Source organism: Numenius arquata, chromosome 23 (assembly GCF_964106895.1).
Source record: "Numenius arquata chromosome 23, bNumArq3.hap1.1, whole genome shotgun sequence".
Taxonomy (NCBI): Eukaryota; Metazoa; Chordata; class Aves; order Charadriiformes; family Scolopacidae; genus Numenius; species Numenius arquata.
This window is the reverse complement of record NC_133598.1, coordinates 1,234,196-1,260,458: the sequence shown is the minus strand read 5'-3', so window position 1 is coordinate 1,260,458 and position 26,263 is coordinate 1,234,196. Positions and strand designations below refer to the sequence as shown.

The 26,263-nt window shown below is 51.8% G+C and overlaps 2 protein-coding genes across 2 annotated transcripts; both read right to left on the bottom strand.

Moving 5' to 3' along the window:
- Nucleotides 1–10,974: 10,974 nt before the first annotated feature.
- On the bottom strand, nucleotides 10,975–25,721 carry LOC141474791 (feather keratin Cos2-3-like). The gene is made up of 3 exons (XM_074162871.1): nucleotides 25,687–25,721; nucleotides 11,744–11,840; nucleotides 10,975–11,301 (listed from the first exon to the last, which is right to left on the bottom strand). The coding sequence occupies exons 1-3, from the start codon at nucleotides 25,719–25,721 to the stop codon at nucleotides 10,975–10,977; spliced, it is 459 nt and encodes a 152-aa protein (XP_074018972.1).
- Nucleotides 24,913–25,218, bottom strand: LOC141474792 (feather keratin Cos2-3-like). Its single transcript, XM_074162873.1, has one exon. It carries the CDS (start codon nucleotides 25,216–25,218, stop codon nucleotides 24,913–24,915), a length of 306 nt encoding a protein of 101 aa, XP_074018974.1.
- Nucleotides 25,722–26,263: the final 542 nt, after the last annotated feature.

The following is a 26,263-nucleotide window of genomic DNA, read 5'->3' as shown; positions in this document are numbered from 1 at the left end:
TCCATGAATCACGGTATTCCTATGGGTCTTCTTGTCTTGTGTGTATGGTAAGCAGCCAGGTTTTTGCACATGGGATCATGAAGTTGTGCCTGATTCCATGCCGGTGTGCCTGAGCCTTTGTGTGTGTGTCCCTGTGTGTCCAACCTCATGAGGGAATGTGCTGGTTATGGCAGGGATACTGTCCACTGCTCTGTTCATGGGCACCACTGAGCAGCAGGTTCCCAGGGTCAGCGGGAGCCCAAGTGCAATTGAGTGGTGATGGCGCCAACCCCCTGGAGATCTGTCCAGGGAAGAGACCCTGAAATGCAGCTCCTGCCTCCTGAACCCTCCTCCTACCCCGCAGAGATCACACTCTGATGCTGCCCATTTCAGGCCCCAAAAAGGATGGATTCACTCCAGTTTGAATCAGTTTTTAATCCCTATGATGGGACGATGGATTCAAAACTGCACCCCCCAAAGCCAGCTGCTGTCCCACAGTGGTGTCCAATATTGACACTCTTTCTGACAAGGGCTGTGCACAGTGGGGACATTTTCTAAGCCCATCTCCCCTCCTGACTATCGGTCAGCCTGAGCTCACGTCCAGCTTGGAGGCAGTACAGCCAAGGGCTTTCCCCCTTCCCTTGACAGACCTGAGTGAGGGCAGTGCCAGGGAGCTCTGCTGGGAGAGCTCAGCCAGGGCAGAGTCCCCTCTCCGTGGAGATGCTCTTTCTGAGCTGAGGCTCTAGTGTAGCCAAGAGACAACCTCATTGCTTTCTCAGGAGGTACCAGGCACCCTGGAGAAGGGAAGGGCAGGAGCTGTGGCCCTGAATTTCCCAAGACCTTTGCCAGCCTCTCTTGGACTTCCTTTATGACCAAATTTCTGAACAAATGGTTTCAATGATAACGAGGGTGGAAAATGGGCTGGAGCGCCAGGCTCAGAGAGCTGTGATCTTGATTTTCAATGTCCAATTTTCCAGTGAGATATTTCGAGACAGTAAGAGAACTGGAAAAAGAGCAAGCGCTTAACTTCCACACCTTCCTGCCGTGGCCTGTTGCTGTGCCGTTCCCCCTCCCCTTGGCTCCTTCCAGGGCAGCGGCGTCGCCGTGGCCGAGGTGCCCGTGCCGGGGCCAGCCTGTGCCCGCCCTCCCGCACCCCCAGTGTCGCTGCGGGCAGCTCCGCTCCGGCCGGTCTCTGCCGCGGCGCCGCCTTCCCGCTCGCTCCGCGCTCCCCGCCGCTCTTCCCGGGGCCGCCGCCGGCCTTTCACGGGCCACTGGGCCGGCGACACCGGCTGCAAGGGCAGCACCGGCCCGAGGGGCCCCGGGGCGGGGTCGGGGTGCTTTCGGGGTGTCTTGTCCGCGGGCAGCAGCGACAGCAAGGCCGGCCCCGCCGTCGGCGCAGGGCTGAGCCCCGGGGCGGAGCTGGCGGCGGCGGAGAGGAGAGGCGGCGGCGGAGAGGAGGCGCGGCGGCCGGAGCAGAGAGCCGGGGCTGGCGGGGGGCAGCGAGGCGCGGGCGGCGGAGCGGCGGGATGCGGCGGTGCCGGGGCGCAGGGCTGGCGGGGCTGGCCGCGCTGCTCCTGGGTGCGTGGGGCTGGCGGCGGCGGATGGGGGCCGGGGCTGTGCCCGGACTATTCCCCGGGGAGCCCAGCGCCGACTCTTCCCTCTCCTTCCTCAATGTCTCTCTCCCCCTTCTGCCTCTCTGCCATCTCTCGTTCCCCTTTCCATATCCTCTGAACCCCCTCTTCCTATTCTCCCTCTTCCTGCACCAGCTCTTTCAGTACGAGCCCGCTTGTATGTTCACCTGATTTTCCAATCAACCTCTCCTTCCCCTGTGCGTTCTGCAGTACTTATTGCCCTGAATATTGCCCTTTCTCCTTGATTGAAACAACCTCTTTCCCTGAATACTATTCCTCTCTTCACCGACCCATCTTCTGACACGTTTCTCCATGCATCTACTATCCCTAACCCCTCTCCCAACTCTGAGACCCCTCTCTCATCTCTCCTCTCCTTCATATCTGCAAACACAAGTTTTCTTTTCTGCATGGCAACACACTCATCCCCCTGTGCAGTCAGCAATTATTCTTCTTCTGAATTCAGCCATCCATCCTTCACTGTCATGCACTCTTTTCTCCTCTCCATCTCACTACCCCTCCATCCATCCATGCAGCTGGCTTTCATTCTGTCTCTCCATGCATCATTTTAAAAATTTCCTCCCGGACTGCTCCCCTCACTCCACGCACTGGCACCACGATCACTCTCCATCCCTGGTGATGGGCACGTCCCATAAATACCAGTCTGGCTCTGTCTCACTGCCACCGTTCCTGGACATTTTTCTTCGAAAAAAAAAAGCCATCAGACCTGGGTGATGTTTCGTGATCTTTGTTCTTTCTCCTTCCTCGGCAGTGGCTGCGGGCAGAGCCCAGGTGCAGCAGGAGCCGTCGGCAGAGACCACCGAGAGCACCGCCATCAGCATCAACTGCTCTCACCCCAACAAAAAGACCGGGGACTTCATCCTCTGGTACCGTCAGCTCCCGGGCAGAGGCCCCGCATTCCTCGAGAGAGTTCTTAAAGACTCCAAGGAGCTACCGGATCCGCCGGGGTGGCTGCGGGTGGCGGCAGAAGGCCGGTCCAGCGCCCTGTGGCTCGCCCGGCCCCGGCGCGGGGACGCGGCGGTGTATTACTGCGTCCTGGGAGACACGGGGAGAGGAGCCGGGGCTGCGGCCGGGCAGGAACCGCCGCGGGCGGGGCCGGGCGTGTGTGTCGGGGGCGGGGGGACATCCCCGGGCGGGCCCGCCAGGGGGCGCTGCCGCTCCGCCCGCCGGGGCCGCCTCGCCCCGCCCGGCCCCGCCCGGCCCCGCGCCCCGGGGCGCTTCCCCCGACCCACCGGCACCGGCTCTGTCACCTGGCCCCTCGAGGGATTTGGAGCTCAGGGGCACCTTCTGGTGCTCCCCACGGGGACACCGTGGTGACATCAGCACCTTTTTTGACAAGATTCAGCGCCTTTGGAATTGAGGCCCAGGAGACAGGGGAAACGCTTGCATTGGACAGACTGAGCGCAGCCTCAAGGGATTCCAGGTTCCTACTGGATGAGTGAGTCAGAGGGAGATTTGCTGGGTTACCCTGAGGGCCTGGAGGTCTGAGCTCTTCCCAGAGGAGGCCTCTGGGAAGACACTGTGGTTTTCCAGCCAGTCCCCAGGGAATTCTGTTTGGCTCGAGTAGCTGACAGAGGTGGTCAAAGCCTATGGGGAGAGGCACAGAATGAAGGATCAGCCCTGCTCCCTGTCCCAGCTGGACTTGATAACTGTGTCTCCAGGGAAGTACTGGCAGGTGGACAAACAAGGCAGAGCACCAGGCATGGCCAGGCCCACTCATGGATCAGACACATGGTCAGATGGGAACGACTCCTCTCATCTCTGTCTCCATTTGTCTTCCAGTGCTTGCTCCAAGCCAAATTGCCACGATCCCTCCCTTTCATGGTCTCTGCTCTGGTCTTCTAAGCATCCCATGTTATACACAACCCTGAAAACTTTTCAGCTTCATCCCATAAGGGGTTGGATCCCCTTGTAGGCAGAAACACCATGGAGTTTATAAGATGATCCTTTCCTCCCACCCTTCCGGAGGGTGTCCTCCCCAGGCAAAGAAGTAACTGTAATACCTGCTGAAGAAGATTGCGCTGGATGTCTCCAGCCAGAGAGAGGTGGTGTGTCTTTGACTCTCAGTGGGATGTTTACAGGAGGTGCTGTTCCCAGAGACATTTTTTTCCCTCAAAGGGCCTCATCAGCCGCCTGGGGAGAAGGCAAAGGAAATGCCTGTGGGGACAGGGAGACAGACACCTGTTTCCTGGTGCATTTTGGCTGTTGCTGGTTCTACCTCCTTTCAGACACTAGTCAGGGACAAGGAGCACATTGCAGGCTACAAAGTGGCCTCTCACCAACCCCATGAGAGGTGGGTGCAGCCCCTGTGTCCCTGTCTCCAGTTGGGCACTGAATGGCAGGAGAAGTTCACCATGGAAACTCCTCCCATTCATGAGGCAGTTGATCTTGTTGTGATCTCCAGGAGGAGCAAAAAGCAGGAAAACAGCCCACAGCCTCCTGTTGCCTGACAGCAGACTGCCTGATATGACAAGAAGGTAAAGGGGGTAGCACAGGTGACGTTATGCCCCTTCAGATGCTGGGAACCCCAAGTTATGGAGCTTAAGGTGGAGCATGATGGGCTTAGCACAAAGTGTCAATTCTGTCCATGCTGAGACTCGCTGGTGTTGTCATCTTTGGAGTTTCCATGGCAGTTCCTTAGAGATAAACCACTCCCAGTTTCCACTGTTGAGCAAAAGGACATTTCATAGGATCATAGAATGGTTTGGGTTGGAAGGGATCTTAAAAACCATTGAGTTCCAACCCCCCTGCCATGGGCGGGGACACCTCCCACCAGACCAGGTTGCTGAAAGTCCCATCCAACCTGGCCTTGAACACTTCCAGGGAAGGGGCATCCACAACTTCTCTGGGCCACCTGTTCCAATGTCTCACCACCCTCACAGTAAAGAATTTCTTCCTGATAATCCAATCTAAATCTCCCCTCTTTCAATTGAAGACCATTACCCCTCATCCTATGGCTCCCCTCCCTGATCAAGAGTCCCTCCCCATCTCTCCTGTTGGCCCCTATTAGGTACTGGAAAGCCGCTATAGGGTCTCCCCAGAGCCTTCTCTTCTCCAGGCTGAAAACCCCTATTTATATGAAAGCACGGTGCTTGCCTCCTAGAGCAAGACAAGGACATGGTTGTGGCAGCGCTGCTGAGTTTGCCAAGTGATATCTCCAGCTCAGCACAGACAGGTCTGGGCCTGCTCAGGTCAGGTGAACTTAACGATAAGGAACAGTTTGTTCTCTCTGCCAAGACTGGTGCAAGGGACCACTCTGGAGTTCATGTGGAAAGGGGGTGGGGGTAGGGGTCCCCACCAGCAGTACCCCCACCCCTTCACATGCCCTTTCAGCTCGGGGGTACAGGGCTGCCCTATTCCCACCCATCGCAGCGCAGCTCTCCAGTGGGTGCCCCATGTGCTCCCTGGGAATGCGGGTGACTGACTTATCCCTCATCCTGCTCCATCCTCATCTGTCAGCCTTTTCCCGAGAGTAAGAGTAGGTTGTCCTTGTCGTCTCTGGGTTTGTGGCATCTAAGAGCAGTTCTGGCACCAGGTTCCTCTCTCGCACGGTGCGTTATCCCACCAAAAGAGGACATAGCCAGAACCCATGGGGTGCTGCACAGCAGGGTTCCTCTCCTTACTGGGGGGATTTGGGGGAGAGTCGCTTCTCCCAGGCAGCTGAGGAAAGAAAGGGGAGAAGTGAGAGAATCAGAAGGGGTTTTTGTTCCCAGAAGAAACAGCTGTGTCCCCAGAGAGCTGAGGACCCCATCGGAGATGTGAAACCTCACTGGAGAAGAAACCTTCCAAATGGCCCAGCAGTGGGTGTTCTGAAGAGCAGGCAATTTTTGCTGGGGAGGTGAGGACTCCACTGTGAGCTGAGTGGGAACAGCCCCTTTCCACCACTGGGACCTGCAGGCTGCAAATGCTGAAAACTGCACACAGAAATGAGGATGAAGTAGCTCTCAAGTCATATAAGTGTTCACACGTACTTATTCGCACTTGCAGACTGATATGTGCATGTACAAATATATGCAAGATTCTGTAAAAACACAGACACACATGTGCCCGTCTGCACACACGTATGCCCACTGACACACACATGCACGCACACTGACAACACACACACGCACTTGCTCACCTGCAAAAACGTGCGTGGATTCAAACACGAGCACAGACACACACAGAAGTGCCCTTCTTCACACACAGAAGTGCAGACACTCATTCTCACATGTGTCTACACAAATGCAAACACCGAGGCACAAATGTGCCCTCAGGCACAGACAGAGGCAGATGCACAGGAGGAAGCCCAGCCTCTCCCCACACTCTGAGAACCAGGACTCCACCGGCAGCTCTCTGCCCCTGTGCCCTGGCAACTTCAGGCAAGTCTGTGTGTGAGAGACAAAGTCAAAGCTGGAGACCATCCCGATTGCTGCAGCTCCAGGGGTTCTCACTTTACAAGTCAAAATAGTCCCAGAGTCTGACAAGAACCAGCCCATCCCTGGTGATCGCCGTAGGGCAGTTGTGGAGGTCTGGGACCAATTCCAGCTTCAATGCAGGGAGAGGTGCTGTTCTGACATGCTCATGTGGCAGCAAAGGGTTGTGTGTGTGGGGTGAGACCCATGGCCTGCAGCTACAAGTGCTGGGGCTGGGACACCAGAGAGGAAGGTGGCCTGATGAAGCTGCCTTCAGATAAATACCCTTTCTTCAAAAGACAAACTACTATTAATTAGCAGGTGTCATCAGGAGCAGATTTGAGCTGCCTGAGCCAAGCCCTGACATCTGTCAGTTAACCTGGCTCATTCGAGCTCACAGAGCTGCTCTGCTGAGGTGACCATCTCCTCATCTGCTTTTGGCACTGGCACAGTCTCCACAGCCACAGGAGTGGTGACAGAAGGCTGTGCCCAGCACTGCACAGTCACTGGGAGGAAAAGCCTTGTGTCCTGAGAGGCTCCCAGCAGAGCTGGAATTTTCCAAGGGTCCTCACCTGGCCTGGAAGGCTCCCACTCAGGTCCCCCCAACTGTGACCTGCCTGCCTTGGAAGGAGTCCAGCTCCCAGCTGTGCTCTGCAAATGCAGCACCAGACAGCAAGGTGCCAGCCAGATGGCTTGGTTAGAAATCTTCTCCAAAAGCAGCTGCAGCATTGCTTAGGCTAAATCAGCTGCTTCTCTTGTTGGCCACCAAGGACTTGGAATGGGTGACCTGCACAGGTCCAGTCCAACCTAAATTATGCTGTGGAAATAGTAAAGATAGTTGGATTGATTGGTTGGTTTATTGAATGCTAAAAATAAGGAAAGGACAAATGCAGATCCTACCTGTGCTGAGGCAACTGAAAATGGAAGGGCTATATCCCAGTGGGAGGAGTGTTTGTTTGGGTCTGAGTGTGTTTTTTCCCCAATAAGTTTTTCAGAAGTTTATTTATGAGATGGGATGGGAAGCGTGGCAGAAAACATGATTTATTGGTTCTTGAGATAGCTTCTTTAGAACAGAGGAAGACATTCCCCTGTACCTGAGTGAGTGAGAAGGAAAATTGGTGTCAGCAGGGTTTTGGGGTGTCGACCATTGTGTTTGTGGGAGCTGCAGCCTTGGCTGTGCTGACAGGAGCTTGGGACTAGACACCGTGCAGGAGCCAGGAGAGGCCAACCCAGCCAAGGGCTTGAGGATGGAGAGAGAGAAGACAGAGGCCTCAGGGAAGGAGAGACTCCCAAGGTGTTGCACAGGGGGATTTGTAAGAGAGGTGTGTCCTCAGGTGCAGGCCTGTCCCTCTTGAAGCCCTTACCTTGGAAAGGCAGAAGGTGTTGGCTGCAGGAACAACATGAAGAAAGAAGACGACAGCACAGGCATTTGAGATGTGCCAAGAACAAGCAATTTCTCCTCCCCATTTCATTCTTTGCTCCCCCTGCAGAGTCATTTCTGGCAGTTCTGCTCTCTCGGGGCTCTTGGTGGGGACGTGTGGGTTTTCTGAGTCTCTCTCACAGACGCAGGAGGATCGGTCTCAGCATGCACCTCGGGTATCTCGTCCTCGCTGCCCTCCTGAGGCAACCACTGGGTAAGCATTGGCTTTGACTGGTGGAAGGATTCCTCTTCTTCCCAGGAGACCCTCACCCCCTCAACAGATCTCTGCAGGAGCTGCTCTTGAATTATGGGCAGGAGTTGGGAACATCAGATCACAAATGTGGTTTTACCTGCTTTCTCAAGATACTGCTACTGATGGAAAAGAAAAGAGGAGACTGAAAAGAAACAGCTCCTCTCCTGACCATCACAGACCCCTTGCCTTCCTTTTCTCTTGCCAACCATCCACCTCTCGCTGCCTCTCTCTTCTGATCTGTCTGGGCCCAGTGTTTCACAGCCATGTCATTGCAGAAGCTCTTTTCTATCTCGGCAGTACATATTTTCTGACACACAGGGGATTTTGCAAATTGATGCAGGGACATGAGAGCTCTCTCATCCCACTCACACTCTTAGGGTGTCCCAGTCTCTCTTCTGGCTGGCACGTGTCATGCAGCTTGCCCAGACTATCCTGCAAGTCTGCAGTGCCTGGGCTTCCTTTTGCCTCCTTTCCATGACCTTGGAGCCTCCTGAGAGGACAGGGAATGGGGAGCACGATGAAACTTCTAACCGGAGTTCCCTTCATCTCTCACCTGTCTGGAGGTTTTCTGGGGCCCTCACAGGAGGGCCAGACACCACAGGCTGGTTCCCTGGAGACTCCGGGCAGCAGGAGAGCAGAGACCAAAGACCTGGGTGAAAGCACAGCTCTCCTCTGGGAGTAACCTGTGGGAGATAATTGGCATTATTGTGCTGTGAGATCCAAGCTGAGCTGAGGTCTCAGGCCTCCTGCCCAAAGATGCTCACTGCCTTGCTGTCCCCATTTTTGGGGCTCTTGCTGCAGAGAAAGGCACAGGGAGTCTTCTCCTCTGACATTTTGCCTCTGCCCTTGTTTTACATCTCAGAGCCTTGCCCTGCACAGTCACTGATCCTTGATTTCTTCCAGGCACCATGGGACAGGTCACTGTCACCCAGCAAGAAGGACAAGTCACAGTGAAGCAGAGAGACTCCTTCCAAACCACCTGCACGTACCAGAGCTCCTACTTTCAGGGCTTGCTCTGGTACCAGCAGAGAAAAGGACAAGGTCCCCAGCTGGTCTCCTCACAGGCATCAGGTGGCCGCAAGCGCAGTGGCCGTTTCACCACTGAGCTGAACACCACGGGGAAATACAGCCTCCTGCAGCTGGAGGAAGTCGAGGTCCCTGACAGTGCCTTGTACCTCTGTGCTGTGCATGACACCCCAGTGCAGGGAGCTTCCTTGGCTGTGCAAGAACCCAGGGGAGGGGGAGGATGTGTCCGTGCAAGGCTGAGGTTGGGGGAAGGAGCACTCGGGAGTCATCTGGCAGCACTGCTGTACATGCAGGGTTCTGCAGGACAAGATCCTCTTCCAGGAGACGACACTGTCAGTGGCCTGAGAAGAAAGAGAAGGTGATGAAAGTCTCTCAGGTCATTGCGGTGCCTGTCTGATGGGAGCTGGGGTTGTGTGAGAGACATGAGTGGCCCTCAGGTGCGGCCTGGCCAGGCTGGTTTTAACATCAACCTATGAGTCCCCTTAGCCCTGCACATCTGTTTAACTGCTGGTCTGTGCAGGGAACTCTTTTCGGGTAGAGGATGAAGAGGAGTCCTGCCCTTACTACCCTTGCCCTTGGGAGCAGGCTGTGCTCCCTCATTGTCATAGTTTTGGCTGGATTGGCCAATCAGAATGACAGATGGCCCCTCACTATCTCCTCCTCAAAGAGAAGACAGGAAGAGATAATGAGAGTTATGAATTTTGAGAAAGAAGTAAACTACTTCAATGACAATATTACTAAATATTGAAATAATAGATAATAATAAGAAGAAAAATAATAAAATGAAAAAAGGGGAAAAAGGAAAAACAAAGTATACAGTATATGCAAAACCATATAAAGCTGACGACCACAACATCATCAGGCACAGGGAAATGTCACAGACTGGACTTGGCGACAGACAGGAGCTGGGTTTTGGATCTGGAGTCAGGAATGCTCGGATTGGGATCAAAGGCAGATGAACAGACAGGGTCCTCCTCAGACATTGTCTGTTGAAGAAAGAGAGTTGACCCTTTGATCCCTCAGCCTTTATACTGAGCACGGTGCAGATGGGATGCAATACCCTGTTGGTCAGTTTTGGGTCACCTGTCCTGTCCGCTCCTGCCTACAGGTGTGACCCCTCTACACTTTCCTGCTTCTGTTGCTCTAAAAGGGCTAATAATGAAGTTACCTGACCTTGGTTGTTATAGCAGTAAATATAAACAAGAGCCTCTCTGCATGCCATTCCTTGGTATAATCATGTCTTCTCATGGTGAGAGTGGACAGTTTTTGAACAATATGCTGTTAATGTCAGATTTGAGTTAGTTAGAAGAGGCCCAGCTTACAAAGCAAAATTACTGAACAGAAAATGGTTTCTGTTTTACCTCAAACCAGGACACTCATTCAGGGGACAAGTGGGAGGATGAGGAGGAGAAGGTCAGGGGCTGTTTTGAAGGCTTTTTCTTATGCCATCGTCACTCCTGCATCCTTTGGGTCCATCTTCTGACTGAGGTTCTTTTCCCAGCACAGGGCTATCCAGAGCAGGAGGAATTCCCTTCCACACAGGCTTCAGAGCACCCAGCAGCACCGAGTTCCTCTCTAAGGGAAAGCAGTGGTCAGTCTCCCTGTTGCAGGACATGCTCTGAGGCCAAGGGATGGTATGTGAGCAGAGATGCTGGAATACAGGGCCTGATACCCACTGGCTGTGCAGGAGCTCCGTAACGTCTTCCTCAGCTCCAAGAGACAGTGACTGGAAGAGGCCCATTGCCCTGTGTCCCACCCTCCCCTTCCTCTTCTGCTTGTGCCCCCACCTTATCCCCCACCACCCAAGGCAATGTCTTTCTTCTTGGTAATATGAGACAGTGTCCACCAAGAAAAGGATTACATGGAGGCAGAGGTGAGGATGCAGAAAACTTTAATGACTCTGAAGTGGGAAACAAGTTCACTTGTAGAGGAGGCGGCCAGAGCAGGGAGAGGACAAGAAGCTGCTGAAAGCAGCTGAGATCACCTAGGCCTTTCCACAGAGGAAGAGATGCCAGCAGATGTCCGACATTGTCTTTGTGTGTCTTACAGCCCAGAAGAACAGAAGACAAGAGATGGGAGAAAGAATCAGGCAGGGAAGTTAGCTTTTGTCCATCTTTTCAGAGAGCCCCAGCAGGTCTCCTTTGGAAGGGCAGCCCTGGATGCTCAGCCTCTCTGAAATCGATGGCCAGGAGCTCTGTCTTCAGTCCAGCACCAGGTTCCTGGAGGTCCTTGTCAGGGCTGTCACCAGTTGATTTAGCAGGGGGGGCACCTTCTGCCATAGTAGCGGCTGGAAATGCCAGAGAGATCACAGCACCCAGAGGTGATAGGCACTCCATCACAACTGAGGATGCTGCCAACAGCAGCAGAGGTGGAGGATCCCACCACAGTGTTCTGAGGGAAGGAGCTGAGGATGGGTCCAGGCAGGGTCACCACCACAGGGGAGGGCTGGATGACGATGGTGGAGTTCTGGCATTGCCTGACACAGGGCTCGTTGCAGCTGTTGGCCAGTGGGGTCGGGCCACAGGGCCGGCAGGGCTGGCATTGATCATAGCAGGACATGTCTCTGGGCTGCAGGTGCACCTGGGAGAGAGGGCAGAGATGTAATAGAGCACAGGCACACACGAGGAGCAGTCTGCCAGGAGTCTGTCCCTCCACCACAAGCATGTCAAAAGCACCTGCTGAGCCAGAAGTCAGAAACTGTGCAGTGGGGCAAAAGGGTTTCCAGACACAGTTCTCTAAGGATCGCCCATGCCCAACCAGGCTGCTACCAGTATTTTCAGTGAAGGACAACCTCAGCCAAGATCCAGATTCCCTTTGCAAAGTAAAGTAGCGTCACCAGACCCAAGGAGGCTGCTGCCTGTCTCTTAACAGAAGAGCTCCCTCAACAAAGTCCCAGACACTGAATCAGGCGTTCACCCCTCTTCACCCTCTCATAGGAAGCAGCACCACAGCCCACCTCTGGATGGAGGAGTACAGATCTGCATGAGCAGAAAACGACATGGGGAAAGGGCTTCAGACTCACCTGGCTCTCAAGGAGGAGTAGGAGAGAGAAGTGGATGAGAGAGCGAGGGGTTGGGCTGGCTTTTATGGTGGCCCTGACCTGCCGCAGGCCCAGAGGAAGCTTCTACAGAAGTGGCAATTTTCTAAGCTGCTCATGAGGAGCAGAAAACATCCCAGCTAATGACATGGGATGGGTGGTTGTTTTCCCCGATGCCGCCTTCTCATTTCCTGGCTTACGCTGTCCACCTTCCCTCACGGAGGTTTCTTCTGAGTGCTGGGACTGAGAGACCCCATAATTTCTGGGGCAGGAATGTGTCAGTGCCTGCTGAAGCCTCACTCAGGTGCCAGATGGGTGCAGAACAGGCAAGTGATATTGGCCTGTGCCCAGGCTGTCTTTGATCTTCACATCTGTAACAAGCCCTCCCTTCTTGGTATGTTTGAGATCCAGCAGAACATCTGTCACAGAATCACGGAATCACGGAATTGTCGAGTTGGAAGGGACCTCTAGAGATCATCTAGTCCAACTCCCCTGCTAAAGCAGGATTGCCTAGAGCACATCACTCAGGACTGCATCCAGGTGGGTCTTGAAAATCTGCAGAGAAGAGGACTCCACACCCTCCCTGGGCAGCCTGTTCCAGGGCTCTGTCACCCTCACCGGAAAGAAGTTTTTTCTCATATTTGAATGGACCTTCCTATGTTGCAGCTTGTGCCAGTTGCCCCTTGTCCTGTCACTGGGAACCACTGAGAAGGGTCCGGCTCCATTCTCCTCCAAACCACCCTTTAGACACTTGTAAGCGTTAATAAGGTCTCCCTTCAGCCTTCTCTTCTCCAGGCTAAAGAATCCCAGTTCCCTCAGCCTTACTTCATCAGGGAGATGCTCCAATCCCTTAATTGTCTTTGTTGCCCTATGCTGGACTCTCTCCAGTAGTTCCCTGTCTCTCTTGAACTGGGGAGGCCAGAACTGGATGCAGTATTCCAGTTGTGGCCTCACCAGTGCAGAGTAGAGGGGGAGAATGACCTCCCTTGGCCTACTGGCCACCCTCTTCCCTATGCAGCCCAGGATTACATTGGCCCTTGTGGTGACAAGGGCACATTGCTGGCTCATGGGTAGTTTACTATCTACCAGGACCCCCAGATCCTTCTCCTTAGAAATGTTTTCCATCAGGTCTACTCCTAACCTATATTGGTGCCTGGCCTTCTTCCTCCCCATGTGCAGGACCCTACACTTGCCCTTGTTGAACCTCATTAAGTTCTTCTCTGCCCATCTCTCCAGCCTGTCCAGGTGATGCTGGGTGGCTGCACAGCCCTCTGGAGTGTCAGCCAGTCCTCATTAGATCCTCTATCACTTGGGTGATGAAGTTGTCATCCACGTAGTCCAGGAGCCTCCTGGCTTGCTCATGTTCTGCTGTGCTGTCCCTCCAGAAGATATTCACGTGGTTGAAGTTCCCAATGAGAACCAGGGACTGTGAATGTGAGACTGCTCCTATCTGCCTGTGGAGAGTTCATCTGCTGGTTCTTAGTTGTCAGGCAGGCTACAGACGACACCCACTACAATGTCCTCTTTATCTCTCTTCTCTTTAAGGCTTACCCACAAGCTCTCAGTTGGCACATCACCCAACCCCAGGATTGTCCCCTGCAAATCTGCTTTCAGGAGTCTACAAGTGGTATGCGGTTTTTAAGAACCACCTTTCAAAAGCACAGGAGCAGGCAATTCCATTGTGTCTCAAGTTAAGCAAGCGGGGCAGAAGACCCCATGGAAAAAAGAACTTGTACAATCTGTGGAAGGGAGGTCAGGGTTCGCAGGGAAGGTACAGAGCTGTGGTTCACATATGGAGAGAGAAGGCAGGAAAGGCCAAAGCTCAGTTAGAGTTGAAAGTGGCCCATTGTGTGTCAGACAACAAGAAAGGCTTTTTTAGGTGCATTGATAGCAAGAGGAGGTGTCAAGAAAACATTGGGCCAATACTTGTTGAAGGTGGTCACCCGAGTAATAGAGATGAAGGAAAACTTGAGGCATCCAATACATTTTTTGCCTCCATTTTTAATAATACTGATAGACCTTGGGCTGCCCAGCGCACTGAGTTGGAGAGCCCTGAGTGCAGGAACAGTGACTTCCCATTTGTAAGGGACCAGTTGTATCATCTGGTTGTTCATACATCCACAAGGACAGATGGGAATCATGCCAGAGAACTGAAGGAACTGGCAGATGTTACAGCAGGAACCCCTAAATGATCTACCAAAGGTCTTGGGAGTCTGGGGAGGTCCCTGATGACTGGAAGCCAGACAATGTTAGGCCAACTTACAAGAAGGGCATGAAGCAGGACCCAGGAAACTACAGACCTGTCAGTCTGACCTCAGTCCATGGAAAAAAATTATGGAGAAGGTCATAGTGGGTGCTATTGAATGGTTTTTGGCAAGCAATGCAATCATCAGGCACAGTCAACATGGGATCACAAAGGGAAAGTCCTGTCGAACTAATTTGATATCATTTGATGATAAGGTCACCTGCCCAGTGCTTGAAGGGAAAGCCGTGGATGGTATTTTTGTGAATCTTAGTAAGGCTTTTGATAGTGTCCCTCACAGCATCCTTCTGGAGAAGTTGTGCAGCTGTGGGATGAGCAGGTACATGGTGAGCTGGGTGAAGAACTGGCTGAAAGGCAGGGCTCAAAAGGTTGTAGTGAATGAGGCTACATCAAAGTAAAGACTAGTAAGCCCGGTGTTCCTCTGGACTCAGTTCTAGGCCCAGTTCTGTTCAATGATTTGATCAGTGATGTGGATGCAGGAGTTGAATGTACCAGGAGACATTTTGCTGCTGATAGAAAACTAGGAGGTACCATTGACTCCCTGGAGGAACAGGAGGCCTTGCAGAGGGATCTAGATAAATTGTAGCATTGGGCAATCATTAATGGCATGAAATTAAACAAATCCAAATGACAGATTCTGCATGTGGGATGGAGTAACACCAGACCCAAGTCTAAATTGGGAGAGGAGTGGCTGGAGCAGCCCTGCAGAAAGGGATCTGGGGGTGCTGGTTGACAGCAGGCTCAACAGGAGTCAGGCGTGTGCGCTAGCAGCCAGAGGGCAAAGCACATTCTGGAGGGTGTTAACACAGTCCAACCAGCCGGTGAGGAGAGGAGATCATCCCACTGTATTTAGTGTTGGGACGACCTCCCCTTGAGTTCTGTGTGTAGTTCTGGGCTCCACAAATTCCGAAGGAAGTGAAGGTCCTTGACTGCGTCCAGAGGAGGGCAACAAAGCCTGAGCAAGGGCTGGAAGGAATGTCCTATGAGGAGTGGCCAAAGACTTTGGGCTTGCCTGGTTTAGAGAAAAGGAGTCTGAGGGGTGACCTCATGGTTCTCTAGAGCTTCCAGAGGAGGGGAAGTGGAGAGAGAGGTGCTGATCTGTGGGACAGGATTCGGCTGGTCTCAGCAAAACCCCCAGCACTGCTCAGTTGATAAAAGAAAATGTGCTGGAACTTGTGGGCCACAGGCCGTGGGAAGGATAAGATAAAAACTTTCAGAATAGGGAGTACTGACTTCCTACAAGGACAGCTGGTGAGACTGTAAAACAATTATCCTGTAAAAGAGAAACTATTGTCCTTGCTCAAGATAGATTGATATAATTAGAAGAAATAAGTGTTTAGAAAAATACTTTTTGCATTAGCATCAGCATTAGCCAATCTGTGAATGCCTAATGTGGAATGTGAACCAATTAGCTTAGAACACGCTACCTTAGGACTAGTATAAATGTATGTAAAGAATTATAATAAAATCGACATCTTGCTTGCATCAAGCTGCGTCCCATCTCTCCATCGCGGCAAATTGGTGACCCCGACGTGATGGGTTTATGAATCGCCTAGCTGAGCGACTTGCTGCGAGTCCCACAGAACTTGAATGAGCTGCTGAAAGGAAGCAGGAGCCAGCCGGCCTGAAATCCCTCCGGAGTAGAGAGGTGAGCTGTGGGAAACATGGGGAATCAAGCGTCTTCCCCTGAGAGAGACGTATATGAGCTTATGAAAGCTCTCCTTAAAAAGCATGGAAAGAATATGTCTGGGCATGATCTTAAAACAATACTTAAATGGGTGCAAGTGAAAATACCCACTGTGACTGCATCCACTATTTTTACGCAAGAACTTTGGGACGATGTGGGAGTGAAATTATGGGATGCAGCGACTACGGGGAATGCTGAAGCACAGCATATGCTTCCGTGGTGGAGAAGTATTTTTGAAACTTTAAAAGCCCAGGAAAAAAGTCACAAAGATGAAGCAGAGAGAGAGGAAGACTCTCCTGCGATACCTCCGTTATCGTCGGAGGGTAAAAAATCCATTGCACCACTAGAGGTGTGTGCTGCGGGGTATCCCCCAGAGGAGGATCCCTTTGATCCGGGACCAGTGGACCCTGAAAAGGAGCCAGACCTCTACCCCCCCGACCCACACAATGTGTGGGCTAACATAAGGCGCCAAGCCTTAAAGGAAGGAGAACTAGAGATTGCTAAAATGATAGTAGCTCCCGTGATTTATCAAGGTCGGGGGGCACAGTGGGAAGCTCTATCTTTTCCGGTAGTTAAGGAGTTGCGCCGTACTGTCACTGAACATGGACTTTCCTCGCCGTATTTTGCAAGCTTGTTATCCTCTGTTTTTGATACATATGTTATGACTCCGCATGATTTAAAATCTTTAGCGCAACTGCTTTTGACACCGACTCAATATACTTTGTGGGAGGCTCATTGGAGAGGGGGACTCCAAGCACTCCTTTTAACTTATGTAGGTCATAATAATAACGCTATTGCTGCACTGACCTTGGAGCACCTCACAGGCACAGGTCAGCACACTAACCCTGTAGATCAAGCTCGAATTCCACGGGAGGCCCTCGAGGCAACTCGTGAAAAAGCGAAAAAGGCCTTTTTTAAGGTTCCTGATTCTCAGAAACCGCAAAAGGCTTTTACTACTATTACCCAGGAACCCCGAGAACCTTATATGCAGTTTATTGACAGACTAAAACAAGCCTTGGAACGCCAAATAGATAACACAGAGGCACGCGAAATTTTGTTGCTAAAACTGGCTGTTGAAAACGCTAACGCAGATTGCAAAAAATTGTTAAAATCCCTCCCAAACCCGAACCCTACATTAATTGAAATGGTGGAGGCTTGTAATAGAATTGGTACTATGGATCATAAGTTTGAGGCCATGGCCGCTGCCTTCGCAGCCATGCGTGGCCCCTTGGGACCAGGAAACTGTTATGGTTGTGGCAAACCCGGGCATCTAAAGAAAAATTGTCTAAATACTAATACTAGTGCTAGACCCCAAGCCCCTGGGATTTGTCCAGGTGCCGAAAAGGGCATCATTATGCTAATCAATGTCGGTCTAAGTATGATTTTCAGGGACAACCGATACAGGGAAACCGGCTACGGAGCGCGGAGCAGCGACGCGTGCAGACACAAATACCGCAGCCGACGCTTCAACCCCCTCGGAGGGAAGCAGCAGTGCTGGGGGTTTTGCTGAGACCAGCCGAATCCTGTCCCACACTGATCTCTTCTCCCTGGGATCCAGGGATAGGACATGTAGGAATGATTCAAATCTGCATCAGGGGAGGTTCTAACATGACATTATTAAACATTTCTTTACAGAGAGAGTAATCAAACACTGGAACAGGATTCCTAGAGCAATGGAGCATCAGTAAATGCCCAAAGCCTGTTAGTGTTTAAGAGGCATTTGGACAACACCCTTAATTACATGGTTTAACTTTTGGTCAGCCCTGAAGTGGTCAGGCAGTTGGACTAGATTGTTGTTGTAGGTCCTTCCCAACTGTAATATTCCATTCTAGTCTAGTCTAGTCTAGTCTAGTCTTGTTCTGTTTTATTCTTATTGTGTTCTTCTCTCCGTCTCTCCTATCCTACTCTATCCGATCCTATTTCTTGTTCTGTTATTATATTATGTAATATTATATTATGTTACATTCTAATATAATTACATTACATTACATTATATTATATTATTTTATACTCTATTGTATTATGTTATATTGTCTTATATTGTATATATTATGTTATGTTATGTTATGTTATGTTATGTTATGTTATGTTATGTTATGTTATATTGTATTATATTCCATTCCATTCCATCCTTCACTTCCCCAGAGGATGCACTTACCTTAATACTAGGGGTACACACTCCCTGCTTCTCCGCTGCAAATGGGGTCTGGGGCTCATCAAGCTGCTGCACCCCAGAGAAAATCCTGACTGTCAAACTTTCACATTCCCTGATGCTGTGCAGGAGACTTGCAAGTGCTTGCCCACTGCCGAATGCCCACCGCTTGCTGCCTGTTGTGCCTGAGAATATTCTGTGGTCTTACAGGTGCTGGCAAATGCTGTACCGGGAAGTGCTCTGGAAAGACGCTTTTATTAAATTTGTGGAAGACTTAAGTTTTGTTCTTTTGCTCCTTTACAGGGCTATTGGTGAAGCAGGGATGGAGTATGTGGAAAAAATGTACCTGGTACCTGTAAAGTAGCTGGAGAAGCTATAGGCTGTGCCATTACCTGGGGAAGACATGAGGGCTGATGCTGTCCTCTCTTTGGATGCTGAAATGAGGGACATTCTTCAGACACCAGGTCTGGTGTGCTTCGAGAAAGCTTAGGTGTATACAGATACTTGTCAAACATAGTTATCCCACAGGAAGCAGAGTGACCAGAAAAGGGGTAAAATAGCTGCTGCTTTTCCAGAAGAAAACAAGACAGAGGTGGGAAAACCCCCTGGAGACTCCCGAGGACTCCAGCCCTCTTGTTCAGGAAGTGCCTGATATTACACATCCATGATATTGGAGGAATTTGCAATTTCTCCTCGGTGAACTAGGGCAGCACAAGCATATTTCTTCTTGGGAAAACCAGGGAAGTTTTGTGTACAAAAGGGATGGCAATAAGGGGTCCCACCTGCTTGGTTGAGACTAGTGTGTCCTTCAGACTTGTGGTCCATCTGAGAAGACCCAAAGTCTAGAATGTTTTTATGAAAGCCATGGCTGCCATTGTTGCAGTGGTTCTGGGTGAGCTTGGTCCTGATTCTCATTGGCCCTGTGTTGCCACCTGACTCAGCACTGCCTCCCACAGAACCTGCCAGAAGTGGTGCTCCCATCCTCAACCCATGCAGGAATGACCTTGTCCTCTGTCCCTGTCCCATGGTTCTGGTGCTGGGGTCGAGGGAGGGTTGTGTGAGGACAGACTCCTACACCACAGGGTCCCATGCTCTGGAGATGTTGGATGGCCTTGGCAGTTGTCAGGATTCCTCTTCACATGACAAGGTGTTCCGAAGTCAAGGGGTTATTGCTGAGCAGAGTCTCAGCAAGGCAAGGACTGATGGCCGTTGGCAGTGGAGTAACTAGGCATGTCTTCCTCAGCGTCAAGAGGCAGTGTCTGAAAGAGGACTCTCTGCAGTGTGTCCTACCCTCCAATGCCTCGAGGAGTGATGAAGGGTTCCTCTGGGCCCGCACCTAATTCCTCCCACAAAGTAATGGCTTTCTCCTTCCACAGTCAGCATGCAGATGGAAAGACCACGTAAAGGACACAGGCAGGGTTGCAGAAATTGTTTAATGAGTCTAAAGAGGGAAATGAGGTCACACCAAGTGGAGGCCCCCAATGTGGGGAGCAGAAGGAGCAGATGAGAATGTGTTCCCCTTTTGCTGTGGCAGAGTTCCCACAGGGCATCTGTTGATGTGCCCAGCAAAGGGAGACAGGCTGCAGGTCCCTCCAGGCTGGTTGCTGGGGTCTCACAACAGACTTTGAGGGGAACACCAGAAAACAAAGGAAAGAGATAAAAAAAGTGAGAGGAAAAAAAGAACAGGAAGGGTAGACATTGGCCGTGTTTTCAGAGAGCCCAGGTTGACATCTTCCCATCTGCCCTTGCAGGGCAAGCCAGAGATGGTGAGCTGCTCTTAAAACAATGGCATGTAGTTTAATCCTCTGTCCAGCACCATGTTCTGAGTTCCGAGGGGTCCTTGTATGAGGCCACTGCTTGCATTTTTAGCAGGGAGGGCATCTGCTGCCACAGTAGCGGCTGGTGATGCAGGAGAGGTCACAGCAGGGAGAGTTGATGGGGACTCCGTCACAGCTGAGGATGCTGCCAACAGCAGCGGAGGTGGAGGATCCCACCACGGTGTTCTGAGGGAAGGAGCTGAGGATGGGGCCGGGCAGGGTCACCACCACCGCAGGAGGCTCAATGACGACGGTGGAGTTCTGGCACTGCCTGACACAGGGCTCGTTGCAGCTGTTGGCCAGAGGGGTCGGGCCACAGGGCCGGCAGCAGGGCTGGCACTGGTCGTAGCAGGACATGTCTTGGGTTCAGAGGTGCACCTGAGAGAAAGGGCAGGGAAGAATAATCACACAGGCATTCATTCCTGTCACCGTACCATAACGAAGCCAAAGAAAATGCAGAGCTGAAAACTGGAGGCTGTGCAGCGATATATGAGGGCTTTTTGGCCTCATCCTTACAGAGCCTAAAAAGAATCACCAGCTCCTATACAGCTACTGCCTGGCCTCTGAGTCCAGAAGCCATCTCAGCACAGTCCCAGACTCCCTCCATGTCTAACCTTCTCCCTGCTTCCCTCTCCCATGACAAGCAGCCCCATGATCTATCATGGAACAAAACCAGTGTCAGCTGAGAGGTCTGCTGAAATGAAACCTCGTTTTTGAGACATTGGAGAAGGAGAAGGGGGATCACACTCACCTGACTCTCAAGGAGCAGGAGGCAAGAGAAGTGGATGTGAGAGCGAGGAGCTGGGCTGGCTTTTATCATGGACCTTAACTGCCCCAGGCTGACAGAGGCTTCCCTTGCAGAGGTGATTGTTTGCTGACAAGTTCATCTTGAATGCAAAACATCCCAGCTAATGCTATGGGCTCTGTTTTGGCTTCCTGAATTGGTGTCTTTCCATTTCCTGCTTTATGCCAGGCCCATTCCCCAGTGGAGGCATCTTTTGTATGACAGGATGAAAGGCCCAAGCATTTCCGGTGACAAAACACGAGTGTGGGCAGAGGACTCATCTCACGTGCTGGAAGAGTCCAGTAAAGGTCACTCAAGACACACTAAAAGCTGGCTTAGACAACACACACACACACACAGACTCTAATCTAGACCTCTAGGCATCTAGAGTTCATTGAGTAGACTCAAGACACTCAACAAGAGGCTGTCTACATGTCCAGGGTGCAGGTCTTGGACATGACAGAGTCACCTTCTGCAAATCTTGTTTTAAAGAGTTCACTGTGTCTGAGAGAAGACTGATCTGCACTCAGTGAGAGGCAGAGATGCAGCTGATGAGAATAACACGCCCAGTGTGATCCTGCTCACCCCCACAAAATCTCTTTCCCCGCTCTCCATCTGTCCCTGACTACCAGGGACACAGATATGGGCTTTACCCATGGGATGGAGGTGTTTGTAGCTCTGGTGGAACAGTCTGTGGGTTCACTTCTGAGCGTATGATGAAACAAGCCATGTACATGTTACCAGGTAAAGGCAGGCCCTGCTGTGACTTTAGTTCAGAGGCCACCACTGGACAATTGCAGGCTCAGTGTCTCCAGAAAGATGGTTCATTCCATTTACTGTAGGATGGGATAAGACCTGTGTGTGAGCTGATGTCTCTGCATTGCCTGTGGGAAGAGTCTGTAGAGTCTGTTAGAGTGGGCCCAAATGAAGGCTACAAAACTGGTTGGGACACCTCCCCTGTGAAGAGAGGCTGAGAGAGGTGGGGTAGTTATGCCTGGAGAGGAGAAGGCTTTGGGCAGGCCTTCTTGTGGCTTTGCAATACTTATAGGGGGCTTATAAGAAAGAAGGCAAAAGACGTTTTGCCAGGGTCCACAGTGACAGGACAAGGGACAATGGCTTTAAACTGAAAGAGGGTAGATGTAGATTGGACATAAGGAAGAAATGTTTTGCAGTGAGGGTAGTGAGACACTGGAAGATGTATCCCAGAGATGTTGTGGAAGCCCCATCACTGGAAATGTTCAAGGTGAGGTTAGATGGGGCTCTGAGCAACCTGATCTGGTGAGAGATGTCCCTGTCCATGGCAGGAGGGTGGGACAGGATGGGCTTTCAAGGTCCCTTCCCATGTGTGCAAATGCACTCATGAGCACAGCAGAGGAACATATATGTGACTGTGAACATGCACACACATCACTGACAACTCATGCACCCAATGCCAGCTCTCAGCCTCTCAGGATGACTGTAGGCACGTTCTTCAGACCCCACAGTTAAGGAAATGAATCAGGCACCATCAGCTTTATTGACCTCAAGAGCTTGACACTGCTTCGGTCAGCTGTTTTCTCTCTAGAAAAGAGACAGAAACCACAGTGGAGTCAAAGCTGCCATGACCTTTCCAGACATTGAGCCTCTTCTTGTCCCAAGTCTGTGGGTCAGGAATAATATAAAATCTAAAGAACATCTACATGGATGCAGCCACAAAGAATCCCCACATTACATTTGAAAAAACTCCTCCAGCCTTAGGTGCCTGCAAGTGTCCTAAGTGATCTCCTTAGGAGAGATGTGGGGGTGTGAGACCAGCCCCAACTCTCTAGAGGGAGCAGTACCTCAGTGGTGGGCCTGAGACAAGCCAGACTGCCCACAGAATGACAGAATCACAGAATCTTCATTGGTGGACCTTTGAGATCATCGAGTCCAACCATACACACACACAAAAAAAACCAAAACCACAACAATCTCGGGCACTAGAGCATGCCCTGAAGTCTCATGTCTCCAGGTTTCTTAAATACGTCCAGGGATGGTGACTCCACCACCTCCCTTGGCAGGCCTTTCCAGTGCCCGACCACTCTCTCAGTAAAGTAATTCTTCCTAATACCTAATCTAAACCTCCCTTGCTGCAATGTCATACCATTTCCTCTGAGCGTGTCATTATTCACTTGGGAGAAGAGGCCAACACCATCCTCTCAATACCCTTTTTTCAGGTAGTTGTAGAGGGTGATGAGGTCTCCCCTCAGCCTCCTCTTCTCCAAACTAAACATGCCCGGTTCCCTCAGCCTTTCCTCATATGACTTGTTCTCTAGACCCCACAGGCTGCAAACCCTGAGGCTGGGGCACCAGAAATGACACTGACTGATCCCACTAAGAAAGGCACTCAGCCTCTTCAAAGCATTCCTGAAAATGCCCTTTATTAGCACTAAGACTAGAAAGAAAGAGAGGACAGTACAGATAACCTTCCATCCCGTCAGAGGGTGGCAACCCAGAGCTGCTCCACATCAGCTACTCTCACAGAATGAATCACAGAATGGCTGAGGTTGGAAGGGACCCCTGGAAGTCATCTGGTCTACTCCCCCCACCCAGCTCAAGCAGGGCCATCCACAGCCAGTTGCCCAGGACTGTGTCCAGGTGGTTTTTGAAAATCTCTAAAGAGGGAAACTGGGCAAACTCCCTGGGATACCTGTGCCAGTGCTCCATCACTCCCACAGCACAGTACAATGTGCTGCCCCCTCTCCAGGGCACAGGTCACTGGACGGATCTAGTCCACAGAAGGATTGCCCCATTTTGGTCAGTCGAGTTGGTGGATGAGAACTGGGGGATGACCCAAGAAGTGGAGGATGTGGTTGGGCCTGCAGGAAGTACTATGAGAAGTGAGCACTGCTGGCAGAGAATGAGACAGGGAACCCGCCAGTCTTGTCCTTGCCACCTGCCAGACACACACAGCCTGGTGCATGATGGCCTCAGAGTGTAGTGGGTTGGACATAGTCAAGCAGTGGCCATAGGTCATGGGAATGTAGAGAAAGCGTTGTTGACTTCCCAGGATCTGGAAGAAGTATAGCTGGCCATGCAGATTGAGACGGATAAGTCCCCCTGGCCTGAGGAAGCCCTCCAGCACCTTTGGAAGGAAGACACCAGGGAAGAGAGACTGAAACTTTTGGTCTTCAGTCAATCTGAGCTAGATTTCATCTGCTATAATTCCATTCTCAGTGTCAGACACGGGTTGGGTCCATCATGTCCATCCTTGCACCTGAACACTTTTGTCAAGACATCTGTATTTTCATGCAGGAAATGGCATATGGGACTGTAGTGGCTGCCAAGAGACATTTCCACTGATCAGAAGGGATGAGATCTGCATGTAAAAAAATCCTCTCCCTCAAGGAATGGCAGCCAATTCCTAAGCACAGATTTGTTGCGGGGACCAAAGAAGCAGTTCAGGGCTCTGCACCTGCCTTCAGCACTCATGGGAAGTGCACCCAGTACCCTCGTCCTGGATGACCTTCATGTTCTCTATCACAGCAATTTGATCTCCTTCAGAAATACATCATTTCACTGTCCCATTTCTGTGCTGAGCACTCTCAGCTCCCACATGCTCAGCTCCACTTTTGAGCCTTGATGCGTCCAGCAGCATGGACAACTCCACCCTGCTGATGCCTCCAGGCCATAGCCCCTAGATTGGGTGGTGGAGGGGAGAGGTCATCCCAAAGGCTGTTCCCTTCATTACCACTCCTGCCATTCTGCAAGCAACTCATCTTCCAGAGCCCCACAGCCTTCACCCCAACACCCCAGAGCAGCTCTGGCCATAGCAAGAGGAACGGCCTTGCTCAAGAGCTCATGGGGCTGCTGAGACCTCAGGGCCTCCTGCCTTCCTGGACAATTTTTGCCTGATATAAAGCAAGGCATGACCTGATGGTCACTGGCAGCAGAGCAGCCAGGGATGTCTTCCTCAGCTCCAAGGGATGGTTCCAAAAGAGGAGTCACTGCAGGATGTCCCAACCAACCTCTCCTCTGTGAACGGGAATAGATCTCCTTGTGGTCTTACCCCCTTCCACCCCTTCTCTTTTGGCAACTTGGAGAGTGTCCACAGAGCAAAGGACAACCTGGAGGCCACACTTGAATGCAGCAGAACTTTAATGAGTGAAAAGTGGGAAACAAAGTCACTCCAGGTCGGGGCCACCAGTTCATGGAGCCCCAGGGGCAGCTGTGAGTTTGCGGTCCTTGGTCATGAAGACGTTCTTGCATGATGTCCGTCTGCCTGTCCCATAGAGGGAGAGGGGACAGATGGTGTCCAACAGGTTGACCTTGAGGGAACCTTGCTGCTAAGGGCATATGAAGCAAACACAGAAGAGAGAAAGAAAAGCAAAGCCATTCATCTGTGCTGAAAACAACATTCTAAAGCTTGATGCTCTGCCCAGCACCATGTTCTGAGCTCCTCAAGGTGTCTCCCTGGGACTTCCCCAGAATCTTTAACAGGGGAGGGACCTTCTGCCATAGTAGCGGCTGGAAATGCCAGAGAGGTCACAGCACCCAGAGGTGATGGGGACTCCATCACAGCTGAGGATGCTGCCAACAGCAGCGGAGGTAGAGGATCCCACCACGGTGTTCTGAGGGAAGGAGCTGAGGATGGGTCCAGGCAGGGTCACCACCACAGCAGAAGGCTCAATGACGACGGTGGAGTTCTGGCACTGCCTGACACAGGGCTCGTTGCAGCTGTTGGCCAGTGGGGTCGGGCCACAGGGCCGGCATGGCAGGCACTGGTTGTAGCAGGACATGTCTTGGGGCTGGAGGTGCACCTGGGAGAGAAGAAGGGAGGAAGCAGAGCACAAGGTTGGGTGAGGAGCAGCCTAGTTACCCTGTCACAAAGGAGTCAAAGCCACTACTGAGTGGGGAGATTGAAGCTTGGACAGGAGCCATGTGTTCTTCATCACCCTACAAAGAGCAGCCTGGCCCAGGGAGGCCCTTTTTTAGTGCATAAAACAAACAAAAAAAAAAGCCTCTGCTGCGTCCCAGCCTCTCTCTAAGCAGATGTTCTCACATCACGAGAACATCCAAAGCCCAAGACAGGACATAGCCATAATTAGCTGAGATGTGCATCAAGGAGAGATCTCACTTTTGAAGAGAAGGAAAAGGAGCTTCAGACTCACCTGGTTCCCAAAGAGGAGGCCAGAGAAGTGGATGAGAGAGGAGGGACCTGCGCTGGCTTTTATACCTGCCCTTCATTGCCGCAGGACCAGAGGCGCCCTTTGCAGAGGTAACGATTTTCTGACAAGCTCATCTTGAATGCAAACCATTGCAGCTAATGATATGGGCTGTGCTTTGGTTTCCAACACTGCTGCCTTTTCTTTTCCAGGTTTGTGCCATGATCGTTCCCCAATTAAAGTTTCCTGTGAGCATGCGACTGAAAAGCCCCAGGATTTCCAGGGCAGGATTGCAGCAGTGCAGGCAGAAGACTCAGCTCAAGTGCTGGATGGGTCCAAAGCAGTCAAGTGACATCAGCCTGGGTCACTCTGTTGGAGGTGATTGAAGTGTCATTCTCAGGAGGAAGCTCCAGCCATCCTCAGCTGGATGCTGAATGACTCCCTCGCATGAGGAAGTACAATGCCCATCCCTTTCCCTCCCCTCTCAGCTCACTCCAATGGTCGTTGTTCCCTCCCCAGGCGTGTGCGTTGTTCTTGCTCTTCGGTTATGACCCCATCCTGCCTACCACGGACCTCAGGAAAAAAGTCTGGCTGGTTTGGACTTGTCCCCACTCTGTGCAGTGTGCGAGTACACAAACAATGGCACGGGCACGCCGGGGGCCTTGTCCTTCCCCAGAAG